Here is a 15973-nt window from a genome sequence, read left to right as displayed (position 1 = left end):
TTGAAATTCGAATGTGTGACCGTTGGAAACTATATCAAGGACCCACCTGTCCGTTGTTATCATAGGCCATTTGGGAAGGAAACAGAAAATCTTTCCACCAACTTCGAAGGAAGTGGTGTGATTTTCGGCCGACACCAGGGGTTCGTCGCTGCTTCTTGGAGGTGTCTCTGCCTCTAAAGGCTGCTTTTCCTCTACAGCGCTTGTAAGAGGCGGCAGGGGGCTGCTTGTACGACTGCTGATAATTTTGTGCTGACAAGTATCGGGGTTGTCCCTGATACGGTTGGAACTGTTTGTATTGGTTATAACCTCCCTGAAATGAAGACCAACCACGGCCTCTAGCACCATGAAAAGGCTGTCTTTTAAATTGCAGGGTGCCGAAGGCCTTCGCTGTATCCGTATCCTTCTTAATCGCATGTAGCGCTTCATCAATGTGTTGGCCAAACAGGGATTTGCCATCATAAGGCATATAAATGACCTTAGTTTGGCCTTCCTGGCAGAAAGAAGTAGCTCTCAACCATCCCTGTCGTTTCAGGACTGCCGCCCGAGCCTACTGACGGAAACCTGTCGATGAAACGTCTACAGCACAATCAATAATCTCCGCCAAGATCCTTTCTCCCTCCTGAAGAATTTTCCTTCCTTCTACCTTTGAGTCCTCAGACAGCAGATCAATAAATAGCGAAATGTCCGACCACATTTGGCGGTCCTATCTACCTAACATAGTGAGTTTGCTGCCCTAACTGTGATTGCAGCCATAGTAGAGAATTTCTTGCCAATGGTGAAAATACATCTCTCATCCCTGTCAGGAGGGGCGGAAAGGGGTGAAGCAGGATTTCTGCCACAATGTTGAGCCACCTGGGAAATCACAGAATCCGGCTTTGGCTGCCCTATGAGGCAGGCAGGCGAGTTGTCAGGTGCCTTGTATTTCTTTTCCAGCTTAGGTAAGACTGCTGGAATTGCCAGCGAGTGTCCTTATTACCTAAAGGCCTTTCTCCCATAAGGGGATAGAACGAACTTGTCTCTTTGATTGTTTCCTATACGATTTTAAGCAACAGGCTGATTGGTGACATTGGGAAGCTGAAATCTTTGCTGCTCTTTCCATAAGGGTATGAAAGCCTCCTATGTCTTCCGGTGGCGAATCTACCAGAGTTGGGGTTGACGGAGATGGCGTCTGTATCTGATAATCGTCCCATTCGTTAGGCAGTGATACTTCTTCCAGTTCTCCTTCCTCTCTTTCATCGTCAGTAGTGTGATGCTCTTGCCCCTACGATTGTAGTGCTGTAGGTGGCGGGGGAAATAGAGGAGGAGATCTTACTATCAAAGATGGCAGAGCAATCAGAGTTTGAGGGACTGAGGTAACTGGTTCTGACGGTGGGAATCTGCAGTAGTAATCTTTCACCATGTGCTGCAGATTTAATACTATGGAAACGGGCATCTGAATATTTTACTCCCTCTGTATAACTTGGTTAGGATCCTGTTGGTAGTATTAATACTCATCGTCATCCTCCTGGCATTTTTTCTGAAGGTCTGTGAGCCACACCAAACATGCCCTCTTCATCATAGTTCCCTTCCTCTTTATCTCCATAGTCAAAACGTTCTTCTGGAGGACTAGGGGAAACCTTACTAGGAGAAGTGTGAATAGGCCATGTTATTTCTTGTGAAGCTCTGCGTTTGGGCTGGGAAACTGTGGATGGGAAAACGGTGCCCTTGGCTGCTTGCACCTTCATTGACGTAGAATCAGATCCGTAACATTGTGCAGCGGGCAAATTCGTCAACGAAGGAACCGTCGACTGAGTAAACGATGACGAAATAGTTGATGTCAAGCAAACAATTGTCGAGGCTGTCGACGACGGTGCCTTAGCCAACGAATCTGAAGACGTTGATGATGATCGTCGACACAAGTCTGTGGACGAAGGCCTTGGGTCCGTCAACGGAGCCACGGTCAGCAAGGCCGCCATCGACGAGAGATTCTTGCTCTTAAGGGTGTCCGTCAACCGCAGCAGCGATGATATATACGACGACGAATCCTTCAATGGCAGTCCTTTTTTCATCGTCATTTCATAGAAGATGCTGTCGTCAAGAAGGCCTCACCTTTACTGAAACTATGGTCCACAGAGACGTAGACGAGGACATTATGGGTTTAGTCTGAGGAGATGAGAAGGTCAACGTCGTTGTTGTAGTAGTGGCGACGTAAGCTGTCGACAACGACTTCGTTGACGGTGCATCTGTCTGAGTTGATTTAATCTTCTCCGGTAGAGACCTGGAAGTTGTCTTTATCTTGAAGGAGGTAGTAGAAGGTGTAGAGGGCACAGAATAACCCTTGTGAGAGGCAGGCTCCCTTCTGGAGGACGTAGGCTGATCATCAGATTTCAATGAATGATGCTGCTTCTTAAGCACCTTTGTAGCCTTAGAGGAGACCATTCCCACCTCAATTATCCTCTTTTTTGAAGCAGTTGTCTTGAAGGTGGAATCGCTGTTGTCGCATTCGTCTCATTAATTTCTGTAGCCACAGAAGAAGCCGTCCCTCTCTATCTCTAAATATTTTTTGCGAGAAAGTTCTGTAGATTTTAGTTTCTCACCTGGTGGTCAGGGTGTGGGCAGTAAATACACTTTGTGCTGATCATCCGAGTATAGTCTGAGCTTCCCACATAATGTCTAAATAGAGACCTCTTAGTAGAAGACATGCTGATCCGAAGAAAAAACGACATGTGGTAGAAAATCTGAGAGCCTGGAGCCTCTGTAGAGAGAGTTCTAGAGGGTGCTGTCGCCTAATTGGATGGACTTTGGGCAATTCCTAATGACTAGGACGAGATATTATAGTGAATGTTTTTTCTCCAAACTTCAATGTTAAGGTCATTACTTACTGCTTTTACTGTACCGTGGGACTCCCACTTTGACGACGGGGAATGATTCAAGCATGTGAATCTATGAAAGATCCAATGCTGGAGAATCATTGTTTCTCTCTCCCAGGCAATGTACAAAATCTAGGAATTATGTGGCTAGCTCCAGGAACTTATCTATTTTATAGAAATGTTTCTAATGTTATAATTCTGGCAAGTCTTCGGCAAAGTGCTTTTCATGATTTCTGTACAATGTTAAACTCTGATCAAATGAAGGAGTCCATCGAAAATGCTGATCCCTTTAAAATGAGTAGCTACTGCCCAGAGACCAAAGACATGACAATTCTATCACTTGGCAGCAGCTGATTATAGAAGTAGGGTACATGTTTGTTTCCTGAACCCCAGTGTTGAGATAGCCTACTGGCCCCCTTTGGTAAACCTATGAAGGATGTCATTATTGGGACCCTAAATTCTCCTGATTTTATGTCGTATGTGCATGAGAGTACTTTGGTACATGAAACGTAAGGGTACTTTTAAATTTGGTCGCCCTAAACTGATTGTATCCTAAAGTTGTAAAGAGTGGCATTGCGATAGTCTCCCTCTCCATCTGCATGACAACCTCTGCTCCTCCACCAAGTAAAACTGTCTGAAACTGTCTAGCTCAATCATCATCCTACAGAAAGAAGGATCTTTTATTGCTCACTGGGCCCAATCCCAGCAAGTCAGCATGTAGCTTGACAAGAGAAACTCCTGTAAAAAGTAGCAGCGGAAAGGTAGGGCAAATGTTGCACACCTAATACGGAAAAGATAGGCTGCCTATCCATCCCCTGTATACTCTGCTTCACGGTAAAGAAGTAGTGTAAAGCCAACACACAAACTAAAGTGACAGTTTCATATAGAACTGATTGCTGTGGAGAGCTAGCACACTGAAAGGAAAGGTACTTGGTCACAACTACCGCACCCCAAAAGGCATGGGCTAACTGAATTTCACTGAATCACTGGACCTGGGCAAGCTCTCGAAGACTGACCCGTGCAATATTTCCAGTGTACCTCTTTGACCCCAAGAAGCTCTGCACATCAGTGTATGGGAAAGCAAGAACCAAAGATAAAATTCGTCCCTTTCTTCCTTAATGGGGTTAGGACTATATCCCCACCACTGAGTTAAACACTTTGCTACTCCTGCTTCTTAATGAGACACAGAGTTCCTGTCATCAGCAAGAGCCAAAATCCGGTGTTGTAACTTTTGCCATGAGGTGGTCAGAAAGAATGCTTAGACTGGTAGCCTATTACCAATACCCACTGAAACCTGCACATTCCTAGCAAGCAGCACTGTGATTCATTACAACCCATACGCTTTACCTCTGCTGTTACCTAGAGGGAACCATTCCTTTAACTAGATATCCATGTTTGGGCTGTGTGTCTGACAACACATCACTGTAGCACCCTGTGATATTTTGCAACCGGATGTCTGTGTAAGGCCTCTAAGCCCAAGAGCACATCGTCATTTGGCCATGAATTGTTCTGCAACCAAACATCCATATTAAGTGCTGCGTGACCAACTGCACATCACCTTTGCACTCTGATCTTCTGACCCGATGTCTGTGTACAGTTTGTGATCTTGCTAGTACATAACCATGCACCAATGTTCATCTGTTTCTTCATCTCTGTGTGAGTCTATGTACCACATAATTCTCTGCTGCCTCTGTACATCCGTTGCACTAATATCCCTGAGGCATAAATGTAGCTCCTTTCTGTAGCTGGAGGACAGTGACCTGGTTACATTTACAAGACTAAATCGGGTATTAAGGTGTGTTTGTATAAATGCTACAGTCCAGACACTGCACTTGACTACAGAACCATGTGGTATGAATTATTCTGACATTGTATGAAACTTCAGGCTTTGGCTATAAATCCTGAAATCTGACGGATAGATAATTTGGGCAGGAGGATTAGTTTGATGGCAGCGACATCCATTAAGACTGCTACTGCATTAGCAATATTTGCCCATTATGATCAAATGATGTGGACCGACATCTCGCCACTTTTTCATATCATCCTGGAGGACAAAAAGGAGGCTATAAAAGCAATTGCCAAAGAAGGGTCATTAACTTCTGCAGCCATCACTGATGCAGCAATGGATATCTCAAATGCACGCTTCCAACAGCTAGCAGGTGCAGCTGTTTTATAAAGACAAGGATGGCTGAGGTCTAAAGCTTTCTGTCCAGAGGGAGCTACAACAGGAAATGCTCCTCCTCCTCAAGGGAGCTGTAGAGATGGTCCCCAGATCCCAGAGAAACCAGGAATTTGATCCCAGATTCTTATTGATTAATAAAAAAAGGTGACAATGAAGACCGATTCTGGACCTCTGAGAATTGTTTTCTCAGAAAGCAGCCTTATCATATGGTTACACTCCAACAAGTCCTCCTGATGATCCAGAGAGATTTCCTAAACTTTCTGGACCTTCAAGATCTGTATTTTCACATCTCTATCCACCTGAAACAAAGGAAATACGTCTGATTTCAGTGGCAGGGCAGCACTACCCAGTGGCGTCACTAGGGTTGGTGTCACCCGGTGCGGGTAACTCATGGTGTCACCCCCTCATGACTTATCCCATGAATCCATGATGGACCTCCTCGAGGAGATGTATTCATCTGTGCGGCACCCACGGAAGGGGTCCTTCTGGGGCCTTTCCAAGCACACTCCTCTACACCGGAGTCTAAAGCACTGCAGAGGTGTTACCCGTCCTTTCATAACTCCTCCCCTTGCTCCAGGCCAACATAGAGAAGTCTTAACCACGCGCTGGAAAATGTGGAGTGTGGCTTTGACGCATTCCTTCGAGGCAGAGACGCCTGCCCCATTCCAATGTGTGGCGCTTCGCATCATGCTCACTGGACCTGACTGGAGTTTACTTAAATAACAGTAGCTCTGCACCCGTCAACGGTTACAACTATGCCAATTGTCTTACCAGGCACAGTGTCATTGCTATTCATTCTGCTCAAGACATCACTCAACAACTTTCTTTAACACGGAAGACGAGAGGGCAAAAATTTTGCGAAATAAATAATACAGGGCACAAGTAAATTGTTTGAGAGCTTGTAACTCTATTAACCAATTGGTTTCCCTCACCAAAGAAAGTTATATGATAAAAACGAATGCTACTTTTTTATTTATATTCAGAAGTGCAGAGCCAGTGTTCACCTTTCCGACTCTTCCTTTTCAGTGCATTATTTCTCACGCACTGAGCAGCAGTTCCACTCGTTTTGACACAGGGGTGCAGGTGTATGTGAGGCCACTGCGAATGGCTACTTTTGTTGACTACGCACCTATTAGGCTTTTAGCGCGGACAAACATTTTATATGCTGCACCTGAGTCACTTCACGCCATGAGACGCGCAGGAAGAAAATAGGAAGAAAATATTAACCCAGCTGGTGCCTAATGAGTCCTATTGACAACCGCCTTGATACTGTTCCGAAAAGCACTAGGGACATCAAGAAGGACCCCGGATGGTGACCGGCAGCAAGTTAAAGCAACGTGTTCGCCTCAGGCTGGAAAGTAGCTCATAGTCTTCTTGCAGAGAAGAGCAGCAGCCATTGTAAAAGGGGGAAGTAGAAAGCAGCAGATTAGAGCTTGTGCGAAGAGGAGCACAAAGAAGGGTGCAAAGGGGCCAAAACCCCTGGACGATTATTATAGGAGAGTTCCAGCTGGAATCTCAGGGGGCTCAACATTTGACTTCAGTGCTATTATGATAGCTGATAGTGACAGGATGTCAAAGAGAGGTGGTCGAGAGCCCTCCCCGATAAAGAGGGGCTTAGCATCAGTAATGAAATGGACTTGGATGCCCCCAAAGTAATGAAAAGGCTCCAACGTATCAAACAGTCTCCAAGAATAGCGTCAGAAGTTGTGATACCTACGCCACTCACATACAGGCGTGATAGAACTTTCCTCAGGTTCATTAGTAGTGCCCTGTCAAGAGGGCGACAAACCCATTTATTCGTCTTCAAGGATGTCAGGCTCCAGGTCCCCACAACAGGCTCGACACGGTGAAATCACTGTAGAAATACACACCAAGGATGCAGTGAGGGTTCTAATGGACCTAATGGAAACTATCCCAACCAGCCCCTTGACATCAAGAGACAGCTGTATTGAGCTGAGTGGAAACAGACCTATGCCGTGGTTGGAGATGCAATAGCAAGGGGCTAGTCTGCTCAGTATAACACACACACATCTGACGTCCCATGACAATTTCCAGGAGACCAGGAATGAAAAAAGCCAAGACTTGCACAAAAACCAAGATATCCTGCATCAATTAATGCCACACTTTTAGAAGTCACTAATGCCCTCACTTGGCAGTCACATAAGCTGGAGGTCCAAATGCACATTATGCAAACTATAGCACCGGCCATCGCTAGAACACTTGGAAAAAAAGAGCTACTCCAAAAGACTGCCACTGCAGAATCATAGTGGAGAAACTAGCAACTGTTGCCTGAAGTTTTTACATCTATGATTAAGGACCTGAAAAATCTCCTTTAACCAGCTGTGCCAAAACAAGCATAGAAACAAGTATAGAAACAGAGGCAATATTGCAAATGATAAGGAGCTCGAAATCCAAATAAGGCCAGGGAGCCAGAGAGAGGAGGGGTCCCTGACAGAAGCCCAAACATCAGATACCCATCACCAAAATGACTCAAAGGTGCAGACATCCTTGCCAAACAGAGCCAGCAGCAGTAACAACAATTTAATGTTGGCTGGCCTGAATTCAGAAGGCAATATTATTAGCATTACAAATCTATAATTAGCATTAAAAATAGCACAAGCAACATTAGCAAAAAAAAGCAAAGATAGAAGATTCATCCAGTATAAAACTCTTTCCGATATTTGACACAAGAAAGGCACTCCGAGGGTCACAAGAGATCCTGAATCCACGGCCGTAGAGGGGGAGGGTCCAGCCCCAAGACAAATGTCAGCACGAAAGGATTCTATGCCATCTCAAGAAGCAGATGGTCTGGGCCCAGGGCAACTAAGAGGAGGGGGGAATAGATTGAGCCTGCCAGGCTATGCAGGAAGATCTAAACGATTCAAAAAGAAAGACCTCTGGGCTAGTAGTAATACATGGTGAGTTGCCACATAGTGGACAGGAAAGTGTCAGATTGATTGATACCCAGACGGAAAGCCCGGCCCAAGAACTTCCAATAAACAAAGGGCATACTTTCAAACACAGCAAAGGGAAGAATGGAGGTGCCACCAGAGGCGTAGCTAGAGCTTGTGGTGCCCGGGGCTATCCCTCACATTGCCGCCCCTGGGGAGGGGGGGTTGTTGGGGAAAAAGGACGGCGAGCACTTGAAAGAGGTCCGAGAGACACGTAGTATCGCCGCTAATAGTTACCTCGATCATGCAAATTACATGCACATACATGAAATGGTCCAAGGCTACACAGTTGAATACACCAGTGACTGGCAGTACAAAAGAGAACACACAGACTGCATGATCTATCTGGGGACTCAGAAAAACCGCATGTGACATCCATCAGAGAGCTGCGTGAATAATTACCTGGTAATCCCCTCAGCACACTGCAAACATGCACATACATGACACTGTTCAGGGATCCATCATCTACAGCTGACATTAAATGACCATTCATCATGGTCCCCCCATTAAAGCAGTGCACTTTGTGATCTGCATGGTAAATGTCCTTTGCAGCAGGCACATTAACCCTCTGTGCTACCTTTCCAGGAGTCACCCCTTCCACTAGACAAAACTCCATCTCTCTCTAGGAAGAACATTAATCACCAAAGTTATCATGACATTTTTATTGTTTCTGAAAATTGCTGGAGGCCAGGAAGGAGGCAGCAAGTTTTTTTTAAACCATAATATACTTGCAAACACTACGCACCCACCCGAAATAGGTACCCAGTGCGGTCACACTGTTCGCATCGCCCTAACCGGCTCAAGGTTCATGTGACCTCAGTGACAGAGTCACAGCGACTGGATCACTGTTGCTCTAGGGTGTGCTGCTTCGTAGGCCTGCCCGCAAGACTGGAGATGAACTTCAGTATGGATTGTGGTGGACAGGCCTTCAAGGTTAACCCACAATTGACGCCACTAGGGTACACCTGCTTGTGCTAAGACATCAAGCCTTCTAAGGTCTAGTGGGGCCTTCTAAGGTCTAGCATGGGAATGTGCTCCCTCAGTAGAGTGGTCTGGTGGACTGGTCATGAAGGCTGAACCCGGTTCCCCAGTTCCAAATTCGACAGCTCTGGCCATAGTGCCACATCCTCTCCCCCACTGAACACCATACTTCCCCACTGAGAGAAACTCGCACTGCCTTCAGCTATAACCTAATTGTGCCCGCTATAAACACTTGGATGTGGCTCAATTCAAATTATGCACTTGATTAGAGAAATATCCTGCCTAAAAAAAAAAAGTAAAAGCAACCACTCATAGGGAATGCAAGATTAAGTAAAGCATGTGAAATGTAAGCAGAAACAACATGGTTACCTTAACGATCTCTCACTCACTATTCAGAAATCAGCGAGTGGTTTTACCTGAAAAGTTAAGGACATGACTAGAGGGCCCTGAAGGGAACCGTTTCAATGTCCATTGCTTATATCCTTACAAAACGTAAGCAGTATGGTTTAAAAAGACCACATCCATAAACACAGAGCCATGGTACACATTTTGTTTTCCAATCCACCCATCAACCAGGTATTGCAGTCCCTCCAGGAATGGTACACTTTCCCACCTGGGAACAACAATGCTGTTCAAAGAAAGACGAGAAAACAAAAGTAGCGCTTCACTGGCAAACTCTGTAAAGTGATGCTGATTTATTTGGATGTAAATAAAACCAATCTGGCCACTTTGCAACCACTCTGTCTTGCTTTATTTAGTTATGTATTTATTTTTCATATTTAAAACCTATTTCTCTCCATCCCGCTGCACTTTGGAATAGAAAAATGTCAGAAAAAGGGCATTTCTCGCAAGAGTGGTTTTTCTTTTTTGGATCCATTTCACAGGGAAGCAACTAAATGAAAGAAGGAAAGATAGGTTGTGAACCGTTTCATCAAGTCACGGTTTTCAGTAAGTGAGGAGCAAGACAGAAAGAGAGGGAATAATAGGAAGAGAGGTGGGGACAGCTGCCAGCACAAAAAAGAAGGACATTGCCTGAGTCCTATTCCTTCTCCATCCCGCTGCACTTTGGAATAGAAAAATGTCAGAAAAAGGGCATTTCTCGCAAGAGTGTCTTTTCTTTTTTGGATCCATTTCACAGGGAAGCAACTAAATGAAAGAAGGAAAGATAGGTTGTGAACCGTTTCATCAAGTCACGGTTTTCAGTAAGTGAGGAGCAAGACAGAAAGAGAGGGAATAATAGGAAGAGAGGTGGGGACAGCTGCCAGCACAAAAAAGAAGAGGACATTGCCTGAGTCCTATTCCTTCTCTGCCCGTTCACGAAAGCAAGCCGAGTCTTATCTAAATGCCTTTGTCCTCCCCACAATAGTGCTGCCTGGGGTGGACCGCCCCACCCTAGCTACGCCACTGGGTGCCACTTACCAGCTGCAGAGGAAGACAAGCGTGCACAAGACAAGCGTGCACCTGGCGCTGCAAAACCCCATGGGCAGTGATGAAAATCGCGGGGCCGGGAACGTCGTCTGGACGCCCACGTCGTAGCTTAATTAGACTATAATCTTGGCCGGCGGCCGGGTACGGTTCGACAGACTAATATTATTTAGCATTTTGATGCCACGGACTCCGTGACACCAAAATGCAAAATAATATTACTGTCTGTCGAACCTTACCCGGCCGCCGGCCAAGATTATTGTCGACACAGACCACGGTGTCACCCCATGCGATCGTGTTACCCGGTGCAGTCCGCACCCCCCGCAACCCCCTAGTGACGCCACTGGCTGCAAACCCATGGGCAGTGATGAAAATGGCGGGGCCGGGAGCCACGTCACGTGAGTGACGTTTCGAACGTCGTCTGGACGCCCACGTTGTAGCTTAATTGGACAATGATCTTGGCCGGCGGCCGGGTAAGGTTCGACAGACAGTAATATTATTTAGCATTTTGGTGTCGCAGACTCCGTGACACCAAAATGCAAAATAATATTACTGTCTGTCGAACCTTACCCGGCCACCGGCCAAGATTATTGTCGACACGGACCACGGTGTCACCCCATGTGATGGTGTCACCTGGTGCGGTCCGCACCCCCCTAGTGACGCCACTGGCACTACCACTTCAAGGCGCTCCCATTCAGCCTTAGATTAGCGCCTCAAATAGTTACCAAATGCCTCGCACCAGTTGCTGCCTTCCTTTGAAAAAAAGTTCACAGAGTGTACCCGTACTTGGACAACTGGCTCGTCAAAGTTCAGTTCTTTGGAGCTTTCCTGGATACGCAATTGGGAAAGGCATTCCCCTTCCCAGAAACAATGAGGAAGCTTCATGCCATGGTAAAGAATCTCTGTAAGGGGCTTGAGATAATGAGACTTCCATCGACGATGAAGGTCTTTTCTGCAATGCTAGTGAGCATAATTGAAGAGCCAATGGTGAGGATCCAGACAGGACTTTGATTTTCATGCATGTTTTTGTGCAGGCTCATGTTCTTCCTTTCTGGGGTGTCTTACAGAGGCAACTCCATTTTCTTCTTCGAGGAGGTGGCTGCAGGCTCTTTACACAATATGCCCAGCTCTGGAAACTCTACATCTCCTTTTATGCGATGCGTTCGTGGAAGTGCTTGGGGTAGCACTTTTCACTAAATTATCCCCCTTGGGAGGGGTTATTTCTTCTGACTCTCCAAGACAGAGTGCTAACCTCTTCTCTCTGTCCTTCTGAGTTTTAGAAGGAAAAGTCTTACAAATGTCAGAGTGAAGCTTAGTGCTATGGATAGACGCAATAAATACATTGTTCATGTGGCCCATCAGAATAGATCTTTTTCTGTCTTAAGGTAGAACGAGATTTGAAATTGATTTTTTTTCTTTCAGTCATGATGACAGTTGGTGTTGGAGGAGAGGTCTTCATGGACCAGAAAAAGATTAGTTCCTAAAAACAACTTGTAGTTCTCTGAAGGTATAGCTGGGTCAGCCCTACGGTAGACCATACAACGTACCAGGATAAGGTCATCAAGAGGTCTCCTTGGAGAATCCCTCACACACGACGTGTGCTATGAGGGGGATATGCTACTAAACAAACACGGTTGTTGAGGCCTATGGACATTTGTAACACTATTTAATGCTATCTAAGATTACCTGGGATTCCCAGCCTGACGACTGGTAATGATTCTAGCATGTGAATATATGAAAGATCAAATGCTGGAAATAAAGGAAATACAGTGAGTAATATACATGTGACATATAGCCTTAATAATTGTACACTAAAAGAATGGTGGCAGTATTGTTAGTTTTAGTAACAAATACAAAAGGAGATTAACATTTAACATTGCTGAGTTGCATATGAGCTGCCTCAAATAGGTTACAAAGGTGTAAGGGTAAACTGGGACCTGTGGTGAGACAGAAGAAACAATCCACATTTAATTCTCTCTGAGGCCCAACCGCAATCCAAGGAGCCAACAGGTAGCCAATTTTGCCATTAATGGCCGTTTGATGCATTCATGGCAAAGTGCTCCACAATAAATGTTCCTATTCTATCAACAGAAGAGAGTCCTAATGGCTGTTTCCCATTTAGAGCACAAAATATATGCTGCTTTCAGTCCCTTGCACGTTCACAAATTGCTTGTCTGGTATTTATTTCAGCATAATAAATGATTAACATACAATTAAAAAAAATATATACAAACAGACTAGAGCTGCGGACCTGTTTGAAGTAGCGGTTGCAGTTGATGAACTCCTTCTCATGACTGTCCTGCAGTTTATTGGTTTTGATGTAGAGCCACAGGGCCTGCATGATGTTGGCACGAGTCTGGGTATGGACACCCAGCAGCCGGGCCAGTCGGGGGTCCAGTTTATATTGTAGAGGCTAGAGGAAACCATTAACAAAAGTAAACATTTGTGCTTTAGCATGAGGTTATTAGTAAGCAGTGCTGACAGATGGCAGTGAACGTTTTCTAAAGCTTTTACAGGATGATAGACTTGAAAAGTGAAAACTATGCTTCAAAGAATATCTCACATTTTGTGTACCTTGACTTAGTACAAAGAGTTTTGATACTCCAAATATCTTTTTACAAAGTGACATGTAAGCCCCTCTTAACCCTTAAATTTCTGTTCCCCAGTTAGTATTTCAAAGAACAAACAAACTATCAATGGATTAATAAATGGATCCAGTAAAGTTATTTCTTCTAATGTCTAAACTGCAGTGAATTCCGTGCAGGTTTCGGTTGCAATCATGTACCTAATCCTACAGTGTTTTAAGCCAGATTACACTATCAGGTGTAATCTTGTCGCAGAAGCTCAGGAAAAAATGCGTGAACCTCCACTACACTGTCTCCCAATTTTAACTTGGAATGTGGCTGGACTTAAAAAGGCACCCAGGGATCAGAATACCACAGCTTTGATCTCAAATTGGGACATTATTCCTCTATAGAAGACTTGGAGCAAAAAGACTTCTCCTATTTATTTCTTCCAAGAATTTGTAACACCAGCAGTGTCAGGAGGCAGGTAAGGCAGACCATCAGGTGGGTTGTTCACATATATTTCAACTGTGATAAATGCAACCGCGAGGATGCTAAATCCAACATGTCCACTTTTCCATGCTATTGTGGTTGAAAAGTTAATATTTTCTGGTTCAACATGTAGGTTACTTCTGATAAAAATCTACCTCAATATACAGAATATTGATCAGAAACCAGCAGTGAAACTCTTTTGGAAGAGTTAGTCAGTAGTGTGTGCCTTACTCAACTTTGATGTGATAATAACAAGTGACTTTAACCTCATATTACTAGATATAGCCAGTTCTGCCCTATGCACAAGTACACGTAATGTCCCTAGAACAAACCGTCATAAGCAAGATCCTCTGAGAACAGAAATTGCTGACTGCTTTCCCAGATTGTCATTGGTCCCTTGGACACTTTGGGCCCGATTCGGATGCGGTTAGGAAATCTACCAGATCGAATCGGTTTGGAAATGGTTTCCGACCGACTCGGATCCAGAGAGTACGACCGACAGAGTATGATGCATCCATATGCTTCCAGATACGGTTTGGTTGGACTCCAATTGACTTCTATGGGAGCCTATGTTCCTAACCGCATCGTAATCTTGCCCTCAGTCGGAAGACACGTTCCCGATCTGATTCAGAAGGAGCAAATGCCGTTAGGAGGCCTTTCTAGGTAGGAATGCTTTCCTAACCGCATCGGAATCCTGCCTTTTGTGGTAAATTCCCTGCTGCCAGCAGAATGACTCATTATACACTGGGCAGAGGCTCTATTATAGATTATACGTACATATCTCAGAGGCTTTTCACCCACTGTCAGGACTTTTCAGTTCTACAGCGCCCAGAAACCAAACACAACCCTGTGCTAACCACATTGAGCTGGGTTTAGGTCGAATTGTAGCACCACAGATAACACAATACTGATTTCCTATTTAGTGCATCAGGAAATCAGTTCTCAAGGACTTCCGCTGTATGTCTGTTTTATTGAGTATATATTGCAGTCTTTGACAAGGTCAAGCAACACATACTTTGGAGGAAATTGACAGGTTGGCAAATTTCATCTACTCTGCTTCAAGCAACAATTTCCCTATACTGTCATACTTGGGTTCGGCTCAAGGTTGGAAAAGATCATACTGTCTGAAAAAAGATCTACACTAATAGGATTTAAAGCACGGCTGTGTTCTTGCCCCTTTATTGTTTAGGCTCTATACAGCAGAATTGGGACAGCACCTTGAAAAGCAATATATTTTCCTCCAAAGATCCAGACCACACATGTTCAAATCTTGCAGTATGCAGATGATATTGTCCTTCTCGATCAGGCATATATAATGGGGCTGCAAAGGGCATTAAATGAAATAAATGTTTATAATTGTGAAAACAAACTTGAATTGAATCCATCTAAGTGAAGTGTAACGATTTTTGGAAATGTCCAGAAGAAAACTGAGAAAATATTGAATTCTGGCCACTCCCAGTTGAAGTATTCTTCAAGGTATAAATATCTGGCTGACGGATGACAGAGAAAGGTTCATCAAGATATCATCTGACGGAGTTGAGGTTGAAAGTAACCTCGGTGGCATATGCTCTGTAGACTTAACGCCAAACTCCAAAGTTCTTCAGCTACCTCAATCTTGCAAGTCACAAAAGCAACATTAATTCCTTCTATGTTAAAAGGCCATCAGTCCCATCCAGGCCGTGTTACCCACTTGTTAAATCTCTCCATATGCACTGGAGCTGTGCCCAGGAACAAATGCAACTAGAATTCAGCTTAGCGCGGCAGGACCTTGCCTGCAGGGCAAACGTTTTAGCATATTGTTCACTTGTGAAAAAGGCAAAGCAAGGATCATTGAAAGCAATTATCAGGTCCCTCTTGTTATCAGAGGCTTCTTCTGAAAATCCGTGGGCTTCCTGGTTTATTTTTTTTTTATCCTCCAATAAAGATCTGGAGGTACTGTCAATATGGGAACTCGATATTCCGTATACTGCATTTATGCCCACCCTGGAAACACAAGTCTTGCTGCTCAGCAGGCTAGCTTATACATCAGCTGAACTCAGAGTACATTATGGACTCATATAATACAATGCCACCCCAGCATTACTTATTGGAGCCTTTGCGTAACTTGGTTAGACTACCTATCATCATTTGCTATTCTTATTATTCCCGATTAAAGAACTGAGACGATTCTGGAAGTGCTAGCAGTTAAAGAATTATAGATGCACGCCATGCAATTATGAGGAAGAATAGTGACAGTTTTTTAAGTGCATTTTATGTAAGATTGTAATTAATGAAACATATTAAAATTACTTACTTACATTATAAAGGGTGGAAGACGTTAAAACTCCCAACTGCACACAAACATTGACAAAGCCAATGGATTTGGCCTTGGCAGCGTGCAATGTTTTTAAAACATTTATGGAATGTGAAAACGTATTGGGCATCCATATGTAAAAGTATCAAAATAAAGGAGTGGCACTGAATTATACCCCTTTTCGAGCAGCTGTGCACATAAGATTAGGCCAAATACTGTCGCTCAGACAGCAAGAC

At 44.4% G+C, this 15973-nt stretch overlaps 1 protein-coding gene across 9 annotated transcripts in view; it reads right to left on the bottom strand.

The window, feature by feature from the left end:
• LOC146870867 (SWI/SNF-related matrix-associated actin-dependent regulator of chromatin subfamily D member 2-like) overlaps positions 1–15973 on the bottom strand; it is a 1426174-nt gene that overhangs the window by 310550 nt on the left and 1099651 nt on the right. For all 9 annotated transcript variants that reach the window (XM_085647047.1, XM_085647050.1, XM_085647051.1 and 6 more), the window contains one exon: positions 12640–12801. In XM_085647047.1, coding sequence (XP_085503173.1) covers positions 12640–12801 — 162 coding nt within the window. The remainder of the gene's footprint in view (positions 1–12639; positions 12802–15973) is intronic.

This window comes from Triturus cristatus, chromosome 1_1 (assembly GCF_964204655.1).
Source record: "Triturus cristatus chromosome 1_1, aTriCri1.1, whole genome shotgun sequence".
NCBI lineage: Eukaryota > Metazoa > Chordata > Amphibia > Caudata > Salamandridae > Triturus > Triturus cristatus.
This window is presented reverse-complemented; position numbering and strand designations above follow the sequence as displayed.